At 36.2% G+C, this 17182-nt stretch overlaps 1 protein-coding gene across 3 annotated transcripts in view; it reads right to left on the reverse strand.

Moving 5' to 3' along the window:
• Positions 1-17182, reverse strand: part of ABHD12 (abhydrolase domain containing 12, lysophospholipase) — a 159046-nt gene that overhangs the window by 60844 nt on the left and 81020 nt on the right. For all 3 annotated transcript variants that reach the window (XM_069075544.1, XM_069075541.1, XM_069075542.1), the window contains one exon: positions 157-262. In XM_069075544.1, coding sequence (XP_068931645.1) covers positions 157-262 — 106 coding nt within the window. The remainder of the gene's footprint in view (positions 1-156; positions 263-17182) is intronic.

Consider the following 17182-nt stretch of genomic DNA (forward strand, 5'->3'; position numbering starts at 1 on the left):
TCATACAGTGAATGGCATGGCTAGGATTTGAACCCAGGTCCTCTGACTCCAAATCTTTTCATTGCACCACACTGCCTCCCAAATCTAATTAAAAGAAAATTCTTGCAGAAAAATTTTAGTAACGTGAACACTGCAGAAATAGAATCTTATACTTACCAGACTCCAATAGTCACCCCTTCTTCTGGCTGGAGGTAGTAGTTATAGGTGTGATTTAAGCCTTGTTCCTGTGGCTTTTTCAAGTCAATAAAATAGGGAACCCTCACTGTTGAATTAAAGAAAAGATTATATTAGAGTTTAATGGCTGTACACAAACACAGACAAGGTAAGACTTTCAAATCATTTTGTTGTGTCATTTCAGTCACATCCAATTCTTTGTGACCCCATTTGAGGTTTTCTTGGCAAAGATACTAGACTGGTTTACTATTTTCTCTTCCAGCTTATTTCATAGATGAGGAAACCAAGGTAAAAAGAGTTAAGTAGGGGGCAGCTAGGTGGCACAGTGAGTAGAGCACCGGCCTTGGGGTCAGGAGGACCTGAGTTCAAATCCAGCCTCAGACACTTAACACAAAAAACTAGCTGTGTGACCTTGGGCAAGTCACTTAACCCCAGTTGCCCTACCTTTCCCCTCCAAAAAGAGCAAAACGAAGGAAAAAGAGTTAAGTGACTCATCCAAGGACACATAGCTAATAAGTGTCTGAGGTCGGGTTTGAACCCAAGAAGACAATTCTTCCTGACTTCAGGTAGCACTCTATCTACTGTGCCACCTAGCTGCCCTTTCAAATCATGCTTATGACTTTAATTAGCCATAGTACTTCCAGGCAGCCCCCTGAGTCCCCATACACAAACTAGGTTTTCAATCTGAGAATGTTACCACAGAATAAATTACAGTTAGATGGCTGCAGATAGTTCAATGCACAATTTGAGAATATGCAAGGATTTGTACCTGAGAGAAACCAGTAAATGAAAGTAATATTTTGTTTACACCAGATAAAAGTCCATTTAAGCTCTCTAAGTCTCAGTTTCTTAATTTGTACTTTTCCATGTCCTTACAGTCTTTCAAGTCTTTGAGGGCTTTTTCCCCCAGCACTCGACCAAAACTGCTCAAAGGTCTCTATGACCTTGTAATGACTAAATCCAATGTCTTTGCCAAGGTTTAACAAGCTCCTTGAAGGCAGGGACTATTTACCTCTTGTCTTTGTATCCCTAGAACCTAGCACAGCACCATTTACATAGTAAGAGCTGAATGAATGCTTGTCAAAAATTTTAACTGATTTTTGATTTCCCCTGAAATAGTTTACACCAAGGTTCACTTTTCTCTCTTGGCTTCAAAATACCACACTTACTAATTTTCCCATGTCATGTTCCCTAATTTTATGTCACATAGTTACATGCTTAGAAGAGGTTCTTCAGCAGGAATTGGTGATTTTTAGATTGAAAGACTATGAGAGACATAGTCATAGCTGTTACTATACCATCTTTTGACATGCAAAACATCACCTCTAAGACAGCAAAAAAAGCTAAATATTCACCATCTGATCTAAGAAGGTTTTAGTATCTATTATGATGTATTCATTATGGGGTTCATAGAGTGTAGGATGTGGGTAAGGTACCTGTACTATTGAGGCTGAAATCAGAGCGAAGATACTGTTAACAGATTTGCAAATTGATGGATCAGAGACATTTATATAAAACATATCACTAGAGTGAGGCAGTTTGATAAACTATATTAACAATGAAAAGGAAGTATAATATCATTAATAATTATAGTAATGCCTGTATCCTATTGAGAAACAAGAGAATCGTTATTTAAGATTGTAATTTATTCTTCTCTAAATAATATTTTGGTCGGGTTTTGCATATATTTAATAGAATCATTTGAAACATCAATGATATCATTTTTATTAACTGACTACTTTTTAGAAGATAATGATTCACTACTGTTGTGTCCATATTGTCTGAAAACCTACTAATGGTGTACTTCTAAATCACTTTTTTTTTTTCAATTTTTAAAGCAATCGGGGTTAAGTAACTTCCTCAAGGTTACACGGCCAGTTATTTCTGGGTGTGGTGCTGAGTATCTGAGGCCGGATTTGATCCAAGTCATCCCGACACTGGAGCTGGTGCTCTTACTTACTGAGCCACCTGGCCGCCCCTAAGCAATTGGGGTTAAGTAACTTGCTCAACGTTACACGGCCAGGTGTTTCTGGGTGGATGCTAAGTGTCTGAGCCCAGGATTCGATCTCCAGGTCGTTCTGACACTGGAGCCGGTGCTCTTACTCGCTGTGCTACCTGGCTGCCCCTACTAAATTACTTTTTAGGTACAAATCAAATATCGTGTTTTGCCCATTTTAATCTATTTCCTCAAACATTTATAAATGAGGAAATTGAAACCCAGAAACATGAAATGACTCACAAGATTTAAATTCAGTCCTCATGACATTGTACCACACTGATCTCTGACTCTACATCTCCAGCCTGGATATCTTTCTTGAGCTCCAGGCCTATAGCTGCCTACCAGAACATCTCTACATGAATATCCCAGAGACACTGCAATAGCAACATGTCTAAAACCAAGCACTGTCATATTTTCCCCACGTGTGTCCTTTCCATTTTCATTATTTCTATTCATGGCACCACTATTCATACCATCTCCAGTAATTGAAACTTTGGTTTCATCTTTGATATTTCTCTCTCTCTCTCTGACCTACCATATCTACTTAGTAACCCAAACTGTTACTGGATCCATTGCCATCAAGAAAAAAACAATCACTCAGTATCTAACAATCATAAATATGGAAACTTATAACAAACCTATAGAACCTAAGAAAATTATTTTAAGTACAATCTAATCAATTTTAGTCTTTTTCTTAAGATTTAGAGCTAGAAGGGACCTTAGCAATTATTTAATTTCCTCATTTTACAGAGGGAGAAATTGTCCAAGGCTCCCTAAGTATCATAGCCAAGATTTAAACTCAAATCCAGTTCCAACCTGACCATTCATCTGCATAATGAATTTTTTACTCTTAGCACATATCACAGGATCCTATATCCACGTCCAGCTATACCCTGAAAGTGGGTATTCAGGGAAAGAAGACAAAGACCTTTGTCTGAGGATTTTTCTAGACTACAAGTTCAATACAAGTCAACGGTGTATACAAGGGAGACCAAAAAAAAAAAAAAGGCAAATGTGACCTTTGATTCTATTGAGAAAGATATGGCATCCAGAACAAGCAAGAAGATGGTATCACTGTCCTTGGTCCAGCCCTGTAGGCAATAGCTACAGCATAGTGTTCTGTTCTGGGCATATTTTTTGAAGAGCATAGACAAGCTAAAGTGTGTATAGAAGAGGATGACCAGGATGGTGGAGGGCCTTGAGATGAGGCTATGCATGTGAAAATCAACTAATGGAAGCGGGGATTTTTAGCCTGGAAAAAGAAAAGACTTAACAGGGGACATAATAGCTGTCTGTAAGTATCTGAAGGGTCGTGAGGCTTGCTTCAACCCAGACAGCAAAAGTCAGAATAATGGGCAGAACTGAGCAATTAAAGCTGTCCAAAAGTAAAAAGGGCAAGCTGAGCCATGAGGTGCTGGGCTTCCCCTGTTAAAAATAAGTCAAATGACTTCTTTGTCTGTGATATCATAAAGTGACTAGATGGCCCATGACATTCCTCCTAACTCAGATTCTGTGACCAGAATCTAGTACATTTTCCACTAACACAAATAAGATTTTAATTTTGCATGAAAAAGAGTAGATTCAAGTAATTAATTCTAAATTTCTAAAAAATAATTTCTATTCTAGGAATTTAATCCATACTAAAGTGGTATACTTGCAATAAATTTACATTAGAACTTGTGAATCATACTTAAACTCCAATAGCCTAGAAATCCAGGACAGATATGTCTACAGAACAGTCACATTAATTTTGTCTTTGACATGCCTAGATAAAAGGAAGCTATCTCTAACACACTGTTGAAAATCTGAAGCAATTATGGTAAAAGGAACAAAAAGACAGGTTTAATTGACTGTGATTGGAATTTTTAAAAATGAACCATATCCCCTGGAAACTTGTTAGATATACTCTAAAATGTTTCATGAGAAGCTAAACTCTTAATTGCCTCTGGCAAGATTTCAACAGGGCAATCTGAATGAGATACAATTTGGGGATAAGATCATTTATAGAATTCCTATAAAATTTCTGAGAAAAGGATTAAAAAAAAAAGACAAGCAAGTTGTCATGGCATCCCAAGGATACCAATACTGAACTCTTTCGATTTGCTTGTGGTTTTCCTGTATACTACTTTCTTTACATTGGCTTTTAAGCAGAGATTTTAAAAGTTATCCCCAGATGAATCCAAGATACAATTTTGAGAAGCCATAAAAATAATGATAATAACAGTTAACATGCATATAGTACCTGCATCGTGCCAAGCGCTGTGCTAAGCACTTTATAAATATCTCATTTGATCCTGACAACAACCCTGAAAGGTAGGTGCTGTTATTGTCCCCATTTTACACATAAAGAAAAAAAGGAAAGCAGAGGTTAAGTAACTTGCTCAGGTTCACAGAGTTAGTAAGTGTCTGAGGCTGCATATGAACTCACATCTTTCTGACTCCAAGACAGGCACTTTTGTGTGCCTAGCAAATTGTGCCACCTAGCAAATAATCCTCATCCTCAAAGAGCTTGTAAATTTACAGAAGAGGTGACCCAACATAAAATAAATGAGATTATTCTAAATAGCTAAAAACAAGAGACAAGCATAAAAAAACTTTAAGGTTTCTTCCAACATCCAACAAAATGTAAAGATGACAAAAGTTATAAGTAGTTAATGATGAAAGACTGTGTGTTGACAGGCACAACTAATACACTGTTGCTCAGACTGTGAATTTGTCCAAACATTTTGAGAGGTAATTTCTTATTATGCTAAGGAAAAAAGTAATTATAATGTATACCACTTTCAGACCCAAAGAGCCCACTGCTGGGCAGGAACCCTAATCAGTCAATCTGGGCAGGAACCCTAATCAGTCAATCTGGGCAGGAACCTTAATCGATCAAACAATCAATCACACAGCTTTTATTCAGCATGCACTACTTCTCAGGCATGGTGCTATGCAATGGGGATACAAGAAAGGCAAAACCAATACCTGTCATCAAGGGGTTTAGGAACTAGGCCAAAAGACAGAAATAAAGGTCCCATATTAAAAAAAAAATTTAATAGTAATTAATTGCAGCACTTTTAGTGGCAGCAAAAAAACCGGAAACAAAGTAGTTATTAATTAATACAAAATACTTATAAACTCATTAATTGGGGAATGGCTAAACAAACTGTGGTACATGAACATAATAGAATTAAGAAATGATGAATATAAAGAATTCAGAAAGGTATGGGAAGATTTATATGAACTGATGCAAGGTGGAGAAAGCAAGATGAGGAAAACAACATGACAACAATGTAGGTGGAAAGAATAACAACAAAACTGAACACAACGTAATTACATGAGAATGAATCTCCCCACCTTCTTTGTAGAAGTGAGTGTGAATATGAAAAATTGCTTATAATGTCAGACTTTTGATATGCTGCTTAGTTCTGCTGAAATTCTTTTCCTTCTATCCTTTATTCTTCATTTAAGGGATGGCTCTCTGGGAGGGAAAAAAGGAGGGCTACACTGGAAAATCTAAGTGATGTAAGAATAAGAGACAGCATTTAAAAAAAATTAAGTTGAAAGTTGCATACAAATTTTTGAGTAGAATTTTAAAAATACAGCCTCTTCCCTTCCTTGCAGACTGGGTGAAGGGGGCTGGGAGAACACAGAACATATTGTCAGATACCTATTACCTTGTTCTGGGAAATTCTTTTCTCTTTCTTTTATAATGGTCTGCTAAGTAGAGGAGGGGTGGGGTATATTCAGAAATAAATATGAAGTAACAATAAACAATTTAAATAGAAAGAAAAAATTATATCTGAACATAACTGCTTAAGAGGATCAAAGTATTTTGAGTTCAGATATGAGACATAATGATTGGAAGAGAGGGAAGGAGGTAAGGCAACAGAGAAAAAAATAGATACGTGGCAAGGAAGATCAGAATGTGATGGCTTTATTCTGTCACCCCTCAAAAGTATAAATACCTTTTGAAGAGAAACTCAATTTTTAGAGAACCAAAAGAAATTCAATAATCTAAGCTCCAGGGAAAAGTCTTTTTGATACTATATTTCAAAATACATCTAACTATTTCAGAAATCATACATTCTTAGACTACACCTGAAAACAAGTAATCTTAAGAGGCAACAAGGTGTACAGTGGATAGAAACATTGGGTCTTAATAAAGCCAAATTCAGGGCAGCCAGGAGGCGCAGCGAATAGACAACCAGCCCTGGAGTCAGAGGATCCAAGTTCAAATCTGGCCTCAGACACTTAACACAAAACTAGCCATGTGACCTTGGGCAAGTCACTTAACCCCAATTGCCCTACCTTCCCCCATCCAAAAAGCAAAATTAATTAATTAATTAATAAAATAAAGCCAAGTTCAAATTCAGCCAGTTTGACTCTGGACAAGAAATTTAGTTTGCTCAACTGCAAAATGATGATAATAATAGTGCCTACCTTCCAAGGATGTTGTGAGGATCAAATGAAATAATATTTGTAAAGAGTTTTGTATGTAGTAGTTTCTTAATAAATGGTTTTTTTCCTTCTTTTCTTCATGTATAAGGTAATCTTTTGATTACAAGAAGTTAAATTTTAAAATGCTTTTTTCCAATCAAAAATTTTTAAGAATATTATTTATTTTTAGTTTTCAACATTCACTTCCATAAGATTTTGAGTTTTTAATTTTCTCCCTGTTCCTTTCCTTCCCCTTCCCCAACACAGCATGCAATCTGATATAGGCTCTACTTATACATTCATAGTAAACATATTTTCACATTAGGCATGATGTAAAAGAAGAATTAGAACTAATGGGAGAAATCACATGAAAGAAGAAACAAAAGAAAAGGAGAGCATATAGTATGCTTCCATTTGCATTCAGACTCCTAAGTTCTTTCTTTGGATTTGGACAGTATTTTCCATCATGAGACTTTTGGAGATGTCTTAGATCTTTGCATTGCTGAGAAGAGCTGAGTCTATCAAAGTCAGTCATTGCACAATGTGGCTATTACTGTGTACAATGTTCTCCTGGTTCTGCTCATTTCACTGTGCATCAGTTCATATAAGTCTTTTCAGGTTTTTCTGAAATCCTCCTGGCTCATCATTTCTTATAACACAATAGTATTCCATTACATTCATATACCACAACTTGTTCAGCCATTCCCCAACTGATGAACATCCTCTCAATTTCCAGTTTTTGGCCACCACAAAGAGAACTGCTATAAATATTTGTTTGTTTTATTTTTTGCTTTATAGAGGGGGGAAAGGCAGGGCAATTGGGGTTAAGTGACATGGCCAAGGTCACAGGGCTATTAAGTGTTAAGTGTCTGAGGCCGGATTTGAACTCAGGTCTTCCTGACTCCAGGGCTGGTGCTCTATTCACTGTGCCACCTAGCCACCTCTTGCTATAAATATTTTTTGTACACGTGAGTCCTTTTCTCATTTTTATTATCTTTGGGATACAGACCTAAAAGTAGTATTGCTGGGCCAAAGGGTATACACAATTTTATAGCCCTTTGAGAATAGCTCAAACTGGTCTCCAGAATGGTTTGATCAATTCACAACTCCACCAACAATGCATTAGTGTGGGGTGGCTAGGTGGCACAGTGAATAGAGCACCGGCCCTGGAGTCAGGAGAATCTGAGTTCAAATCTGCCCTCAGACACTTAACACAAAAATTAGCCGTGTGACCTCGGGCAAGTCACTTAACCCTAATCACCCTCTGAAAAGGAAAAAAAAAAACCCGAAACTGTGCATTAGTGTTCCAATTTTCCCACAGCTTCTCTAACATTTAGCATTTTCCTGTTCTGTCATGTTAGTTAATCTGATATGTGTGAGGTGGTGGCTGAGTCATTTTGATTTGCATTTTTCTAATCAATAGTGATTTAGAGCATTTCTTCATATGATTATAGATAGTATTAATTTCTTCTTCTGAACACTGCCTGTTCGTATTCTTTGACCATTTATCAATTAGAGAATGACTTGTATTCTTATAAATTTGACTTAGCTCTCTATATATTTTAGAAATGAGGCCTTTATCAGAGGTACTTTATCAGAGGCTGTAAAAATTGTTTCCCAGCTTTCTCTTCTCCCCAATCTTCGTTGCATTAACTTTGTTTGTGCAAAAACTATTCAATTTAATGAAATAAAAATTATTAATTTTGGATTTCATAATATTCTCTATCTCTTGTTTGGTTATAAATTCCTCCATTCTCCATAAATGTGACAGGCAAACTATTCCATGCTCTCCTAATTTGCTTATAGTATCAGTCTTTATATCTAAAACTGAGATCAAATTTCTTAAGTATCCAAAGTATAATACAATCTATATGTTTTAATATCATGCACACTAAGCCTCAATAAATAATAGTTGATGAATGATTAAATTATCCCAAATACTGTATTGGAAAAGAATTGGCAAAAAAAAAAAAGTGATTAGCACTTTGAGATTCTAAAGCAGAGTCAGAAGTCATCAATAGTCAAAGAAAAAAAAGTTGAATTAAATTTTTTGAAAATGTATCCAAACTGCTTAATAAGATTTCAAATCCTTCAAAGGATTAATTTTATGAGATTTAACAAATTAATTGAAACAGGGACTCTAAACCAAATAATTTTAGGCATGAGAAGCCAAGTTACTTTCAAGTTTTAGTTCCTATTTGAAGGATCTTTGATTTTGGAATAGATCCAGTCACTGTATCATGAAGATTTACAAAGAAAAATTACTCTAAAGGAAATGGGCCAAAGCACAAGGAAAGCAATTCATTAAACCTATTTAACAGCTTCTAGTTGGAATTGAAGGGAGTGAGATGAGCCAGAATGACTCAAAGTTTGGCAGCTGAAAGTCCAAGGGATACACACAGAGGAACCTATTAAATACAGATTGGGGGGTGGGGTTGGGGGGAAGAGGAGAGGGAGAGAGAAAAAAATTAAATAACCCCTAAAGTTGGTAGTTGTAATTAATTATACATATATTGACCATTGAGATAAAAAGATCATAGATTTAGACTTAGATTTAGACTTAGAAGAGACCTTAGAGATCATGTATTTAACAGATTTTGATTTTCAGAGTAAGACTGTGAGGTATTATGTATAAAACAAAATGCTTCTTCCTATCAAAGAAATATACTAGGAGTTTTCCTAATATGGGAGGGAAAGAAAGATACCTACTTTCTCCACTATTATTTGACACAGTTCTAGAAATGTTAGCAACAGCAAAAAGACAAGAGAGAGAAATTAAAAGACTAAGGACAGGCAAAGAGGAGATATATCTATTTGCTGATGACATGGTGGTGTATTTGGAAAATCCTAGGAAATCAGCAAAGATACTGAGACAATAGCTTCAGGAAAATTGCAAGTTACAAAAATTAACCCTAAAAAAAAAACCAATAGGGGGCAGCTAGGTGGCTCAGTGAGTAATGCACTGGCCCTGGAGTAGGGAGGACCCGAGTTCGGTTCTGGCCTGAGACACTTAACACCCACACACACAAAATACTAGCCGTGTAACCTTGGGCAAGTTACTTAACCCCAATTGCCCTCCAAAAGGTAAAAAAAAAATCAATAGCATTTTTACATAATAACAAAATCCAAGAAGCAAAACACGGAAAGAGAAATCCTATTACAAATAACTACAACATGTATAAAATATCTGGGGACCAACCTATCAAAGCACATAAAAGACTTCTATAGAATCAATTACAAAGTACAAAGAAATAAAGAACTTAAAGAGCCAGAGGAATATTCTACTCTCCTAACAAAGCTGCACCAATATAATAAAAATAAAAATATTTTCAAAGTTAATTTACACTTTTAATATTACACCAAATTAGCAAGAGGTTGCTTTATAGAAGTTGAAAAAATAATTACAAAATTCATTTAAAAAAAGAAAAGATCAAGAATATAAAGGGAAATAAAGGTGAATGGTACTTCCACACCTCACACTATATTATAAAGTAGCAGTTTTATCTCACACCCTGCAAATTGGCAAAGATGACAAAAATGGCATAAGGGTGGATGATACTGTAAATAAATTGGGGGACCATGAAAAAATACAGTTATCAGATTTATGGATAAAGGAAGAATTTATGACCAAACGAGACAGACAGGGTCATGGAAAGTAAGATAGATAGTTTTGATTATATGAAGTTAAAAGCTTTTGCACAAACAAAACTAATTTAGCCAAAATTTGGAGGCAAATGGGAGAAAACTTTTTAACAAGTTTCTCTGTTAAAGGCCTCAATTTTCAAGTGTATAGGAAACTAGCCAAACTTATAAAAATAAGAGCCATTTTCCAGTTGATAATTGGTCAAATGATATGAACAGGCCAGAAGGAAAAAAAATCAAAACTATCAACAGTCATATGAAAAAAGGCTCTAAATGACCAGAAAAATGCAAATTAAAGCATCTCTCTACCACCTCACACCTATCAGACTGGCTAACATGGTAGAAAAGGCAGCTAGGTGGCACACAATGAATAGAGCAATGGCCTTGGAGTCAGGAGGACCTGCGTTTAAATCCAGCCTCAGACACTTAACACTTACTAGCCGTGTGACCTTGGGCAAGTCACTTAACCCCAATTGCCCTGCTTTCCCCCCTCCAAAAAGCAAAAAATAAAAAAGGAAAATGAAAAAAGCTGGAGGGGATATGGAAAAATTGAGACACTAATACATTGTTGATGGAGTTATAAACTAGTCCAATTGTTACGGAGAACAATTTGTAATAGCACACAAAAAGCTATGCGTACAATTTGTCCCAAAAATATTACTACTAGGTCTATATCTCAAGGAGAGCAAGGAAGAAGGAAAAGAACCTATTTATACAAAAATATTTATAGCAGCTCTTTTTGTGGTGGCAAAGACTTGGAAATTGAGGGGATGCCCATCAATTGGGTATGGCTGAACAAGCCATATGAACACATATGACTGTGATGGAATACCATTGAGCTATAGATATTGACAAGCAGGATGATTTCAGAAAATTTTGGAAAAAAAGACTTACATGAACTGATGCAAAGTGAAATTAATAGAACCAGGAGAACATAGTACACGGTAACAGCAACACTATGTGATGATTAACTCTGAGTGCAGACTGAATGAAGTCTTTACACTTTAATTATTTTTCTTGTTTATTTTTTAAACAACACGACTGAATGCAGATTGAAGCATACTTTTTCCCCCTTTACTTTTCGTGTTTTTTATCTGTGTTTTCTTTTGCAACATGACTAATAGAGAAATATTTTTTGTATGACTTCACATGTATAATTAATATTAAATTGCTTGCCTTCTCAAGGAGGGAAAGAGGGATGGGAAAGAAAAAAGAATTTGGAATTCAAATTTTTAAAAAAATTGATTGTCAAAAATTTTTTTGCAATTGGGAAATATTTAATGAAATAAATAAGACATTTAAAATGTTATTTGTCATATGGAATGGCTCTCTGGGAGGGGGAGGGTGAAGAGGAAGGATAGTGGAGATAACCATGATGATGTGATAAACAGAAGACATCAGTAAAAACTTAATAAAAATATGGAAAGTACAAAAGTAAAATACTTCAAGTGATGGGTAAAAAAATATTTTCTACCAAAAAATGAGAATTTTATTTTTAATTTCAGTAACTAAGAGTTGTCCAAAAGACCAGGAAACTGTAATTTGGTACCTAAAACTGGACTTTCCACTATTTCTTTATTTTAAAATGTGATTGAAAATTTTTCTCCCTAGTAGCAGTTTTGCTGTTGTTAAAATATATACAATCAATGACAAAGGTTAGTAGATAAAGATACCTGTTAATAGTTGAGAAAATTAGGATGCAAAGAATTAAATGCCCAAATTAATTAATTTGCCCAAATCATACAAACAGTAAGCTTCGTAGAAATTGAAGCCCAGGTTCTCTGTTATAAATCAAGAATACTTTTTCACTTCACCATGTTGTCTTTCAAAATAATCTCAGGGTAGGGGCCGCTAGGTGGCACAGTGAGCAAAGCGCTGGCCCTGGAGTCGGGAGGACCTGAGTTTGGTTCTGGCCTCAGACAATTCTCACACACACACACACACACACACACACACACACACACACGCACACAAACTAGCCGCATAACCTTGGGCAAGTTACTTAAGCCCAACCGCCCTCCAAAAAAGCAAAATAATAATAATAATAATCTCAGGGTATAAAGAACAAAAAATCTAGAGGATGAACAATCAGAGAGGCAGAATCCTTCTTTTTCCTTTGCAAAAAAAGTTTTATTATAAATTTAATATTGAATAAATACAATTACTATTCAGTCATTGCCTCTAAGTCTCAATCATGACTTTTTGTCTGTTAATTTTAATTTAATTTTCCTCTTACTTGGTAGTTATGTGTGTGTGTGTATACTCTATTCTAGTTCTGCATTTTTTACTTTGCATCATTTCATAAGGGGTTTTTCTGAATTCTATATATTTCTCCTACTTTTTATTCTTCATTGGATTATATTCACTTATACAAATATACTACAATTTAACTATTTCCCTACTATTGCTTCGAGCTTCTTGTGATTACAAATAATATTAATAAAAGCTTTGAACAGATAGTCTTTTGGGGGTAATTTTTTTGGGGGGAAGGCAATCAGTGTTAAGCAACTTACCCAAGGTCACCCCGCTAGTTAATGTCTGAGGTTGGATTTGAACTCAGGTCCTCTTGACTCTAGGGCCAGTGCTCTACCCACTGTGCCACCTAGCTGCCCCTGAACAGATAGTCTTTTTGTGCATATGAGTAAGTTTATTTCTGATAAATCAGAGTACATTCCCAATAGTGGAATTATTGAGTCAAAAGTCAGGATCTCTGTTACTTATATTGCATACTGCCTATCAGTTCTCCTGTCAAATACTATAATCAGCAATGGGAGTACCTGACTCTCTACAACTAGCTTTATTGCTAGATTTCTGTCAATTTGATGGATTAGGTGGCATCAAAAATTGTTTAAATTTTTATCTCTAATTATTAGTGAGATGTATCATCTTTCTAAGTAGTTATTAAAAATTTTTGTTTCCTTTACACTATCTCATCATGTCCTCTGACTATCTAGTAGCAGTCTCTTGGCTTCTGAGTTATAACCTTGACCTCTCCCTGAAAAAAAAAATTCTTGCTGAATTAATAGAGTAGGGTATGATGGTATGAATAAAAGGATCTGAAGTGAGAAGATTTCTTTATGAATCTCAGTTCTATAACTAACAACTTGTATGATCTTGGGTAAATCACTTCTCTAAAAATGATAGTGCTGGCCTAGATCAGGAGTTTTTAACTTGGGGGTCTGTACACTTACTTTTTAGTATTTGATAAACATTTCAATATATAGGATGCCACTGAAAAAATGAGACTATTCTCTCAGCTTTTAATGGTTGAATGAAGGATGGACTGGAATGGGGAGAGACTGTGGCAGGTTGACTCATCAGCAGGCTATTGGAATAATCCAGGCATGAGGTGATAAGGGCCTGTAAAAGACTACTGGCAGTGTCAGAGGAGAGAAGGGGACATATTTGGAAGATGTTACAAAGGTGAAATCAACAGGCCTTGGCAGCAGCTTGAACATGGCGGGGGGGGGGGGGGGGGGAGAGATAGTGAGGAGTTGAGGATGACTCCTAGGTTGTGAGCCTGAGGGGCCTGGGAGGATGGCCTCATTTTTTTTTTTCAGTAAAACATGAGGCAAGGTTCTCAGCTGAGGAGGACAGAAATGGGAGAGCCATAGGAGTTTTGAAGAGGGATGAAAAGGTTTAGAAGAGCCATTTTGGAAAGTAGGATAGTGACATGGTAAGGGAGTATTGCCTAAATAGGATTGCCTAGCAACAGTGAGGGCCCAGTTAAGTTTATATAGCATAAATTTTTAGTGGATCTAAGCAGAGTGGTTTTGGGGTGATTTTCTCCAATTTCATTTTGCAGCACACATGTGAGAGTAAAGACAACAAAAGGTAGGAATGATCCAAAAATAAAGCCTGAATAGGCATAATAAGTGACATGATAAGGGGACTAGGGAATTCAAGAAAGGAGAATTGCAGAATTAACAGGTTAGATCCTTAGAGAAATCCCTATTTTCCCTCAAGTCTTAGCTTCAACATCATCTTCTAAATGAGGCCTTTACTCATCCCTAGCTGCTAGTTCTTCCCTACAAAAAAAATTACCTTGTATTTATTTTGTATGGACTGAAATGTTAACATATTTTCCCCCCAAAAGAATGTAAACTTCTTGAGGGCAGGTACTATTTTATTTTTATATGTGAGACTGCCAAAGAACAAGAGGCAGGCAAATATGGTAGAAGAGATCATGTGAATCACTTAGCACATATTCATTAAGCACCTGCTATATGCAAGGCACTGTATTAGGTACTAGCTATTACAGAGACAAAAATCAAACAGTTCCTCACTTCAGCATGTTTATAGTCTATTGACATGTACACATAATACAAGATACATATATACTAAATACAAAATCATTTAGGGGCAGGAGGTTGGTAAAGGTTCCATGAAGAAGTTGATACTTAAGCTAAGCTTTGAAGAGAGTTAAGAATTCTAAGAGGTTGGGCAGCAAGGTGGTACAGTGAGCAAAGCGCCGGCCCTGGGGTCATGAGGACCTGAGTTTGGTTCCGGCCTGAGACACTTAGCGCGCGCGTGCACACACACACACACACACACACACACAAAACACTAGCCATGTAACCTTGGGCAAGTTACTTAACCCCAATTGCCCTCCAAAAGGAAAAAAAAAAAGAATTCTAAGAGGTAGGACTATATTCCATGCATGGGGGACAGTTCATATAAAAAGTATGAAGATAAGGAATGGATTGTGGTGCATGAAGAATAGCAAGCAATCAAGTTTGACTAGAAAGGTAGATTGCAACCAGATTGTGAAAGCCTTTAAATGTCAAACTGAGTAGTTTATACCTTAACCTAAGGGCGATAGGGAGGCACAAAAGATTCTTGAGCTGAGGAAGGACATAATCAGACTTGTGCTTTGGAAAATTACTTTGGCAGCTGTATAGTAGATGGAACAATCAGGAGACTCTTGTAACAGTCTAGGCAAGAAATGATAAGGGTGTCTCTGTCTCTCTCAGCTTAGTTTGTTCATCTCTAAACTAAGTGGATTTGTTCACTTTTCAGGTCCCTTTCCTCTTTAAATCTACAAGGTGGCAGTCAATTCTAAGGGACTGTTATGATTATACAAACTGATAGCCACAAGCAGTAGGGAAAAGATTTCATAATACTTAATATAGGAAATAGGCGATTTCTGCAATGAAAAGGCAATGAAATGTAGTGTTTTCTCTCACCCATTACACTTGATCCATGAACACAGCTATTGCCAATCCCAATAGGCTACAGGACAAACACATATTGTTACTTCTGCTGTCAACTAGGGCATGCTGGAGAGCTGCCAGCCCAGCCCAACTGATAGGTATGGGAATTGAGGGTTAGGGTCAAAGGCAGGTATTCTAACACAAACTACATGGCTAACTCAAGAATTTCTGGCACCACTGCCAAGGAAATAAAACCTCCATATTGTGGGGGAATAAACACAGAGTTAAACTGATAAACTTCTTACAACTGATTTTTAAAAGAGATTTCAGCCTCAAACAGAACTCAAACTTGTTTATTTTACAACCCAAGTACAAAAAAATGCTTCTTGTCTTTGGGACTGTAAATGGGCAATCCCTTAGAACATAACCTGGATAAGACAAACTGACTGTAGCCACACGAAGAGGAGCAGTTTCCCAAAAGGGCATCTAGGAATTTCATGAAAAACATTCTATATATGGAAAGCTAGGGAAGAAGCATGAAATAATAATATCAACCTCACATTAATATATAGTACTTGGAGGTTTTGAAATTAACTTTGATATGTGAGTGTAATATTACTGTGTTATAAGAAAAGAAAAAATAATAAGAATTCAGAGAAATATGGGAAGACCTGTATAAACTGATGCAGAGTAACTGGAAAGATGGTGGTCTTCTCAATAGGAATAGGGAAGTTTGGAGAAAGGGTGGCTTTAGGGGGAAAGATGTAAGTTCTATTTCAGACATGTTAAGTTTTAGATGCACATGTGGAAAAACTGGGACTTTGGTTGTTTGTGTATCTGAGCTAATCCAACCATTCTGAAGAGAGATTTGGAATTATGCCCCAAAACTTATTAAACTGCCTATACCCTTTGACCCAGCAATATCACTATTAGGACTATTTCCCAAGACAATAGGAAATGGAAAAGATGTTCTAAAATATTTATATCAGCTCTCTTTATAGTAGCAAAGAATTGGAAATTGCAGGCATGCCTGTCAACTGGGGAATGGCTAAACAAATTGTGGTATAGGTTCATGACAGAATATTACTCAGCTATAAGAAATGATGAGCTCAATCATTTTAGAAAAAGCATGGAGAATGATGTGGGGAAGGAGAGGGAGAGAGAGAAAATTTGAAACTCAAGGGACTGTGGAACTGAATGCCGTAAACTAAAAGTAAATTAAAAAAAAGAAAAAGCATGGAGAGACCTCCACGAAATAATGAAAAGTGAAATGAGCAGAACAAGAGAACATTCAATACAGTAACAGCAGTATTGTTTTAAGAAAAACTTCGTGCAGCCAAGTCATTCTGACTATTATAAATACCTAAATCAATCTCAAAGATCCTATGAAGGAAGATAACTTTTTGAATCCAGAAAGGAATATTGCTGTGGTGCAGGAAATGAGTGGTTTGATTTAGAAAAACACAGAAAGACTTGGACTTATGAAGGAAGATGCTATCTACCTCAAAAGAAACAGATGATAGGAGGAAACAAGCATAGTATGGTTTTACATATATATGTATATGTATATATATATATATCTATATGCACATATAGATATATATACACATATATGTGTGTTGATGTGTTGGTGTGTGTGTGTATATATATACACACACACACATACACTCACACTTAATTGTAGCCTTCTTTAGGGTGGGTGGAAGAAAAGGGGAAAAAAGTAAAGCAAAAAGTACATAGAGAAAAAAAGAAAACCAATAAGGAAACAAAGAAAAGCTGGGTAGCTTTG

Source organism: Petaurus breviceps, unplaced genomic scaffold (genome assembly GCF_028583685.1).
Source record: "Petaurus breviceps papuanus isolate PSGF00001 unplaced genomic scaffold, PetGlider_PUasm1.0 90919, whole genome shotgun sequence".
NCBI lineage: Eukaryota > Metazoa > Chordata > Mammalia > Diprotodontia > Petauridae > Petaurus > Petaurus breviceps.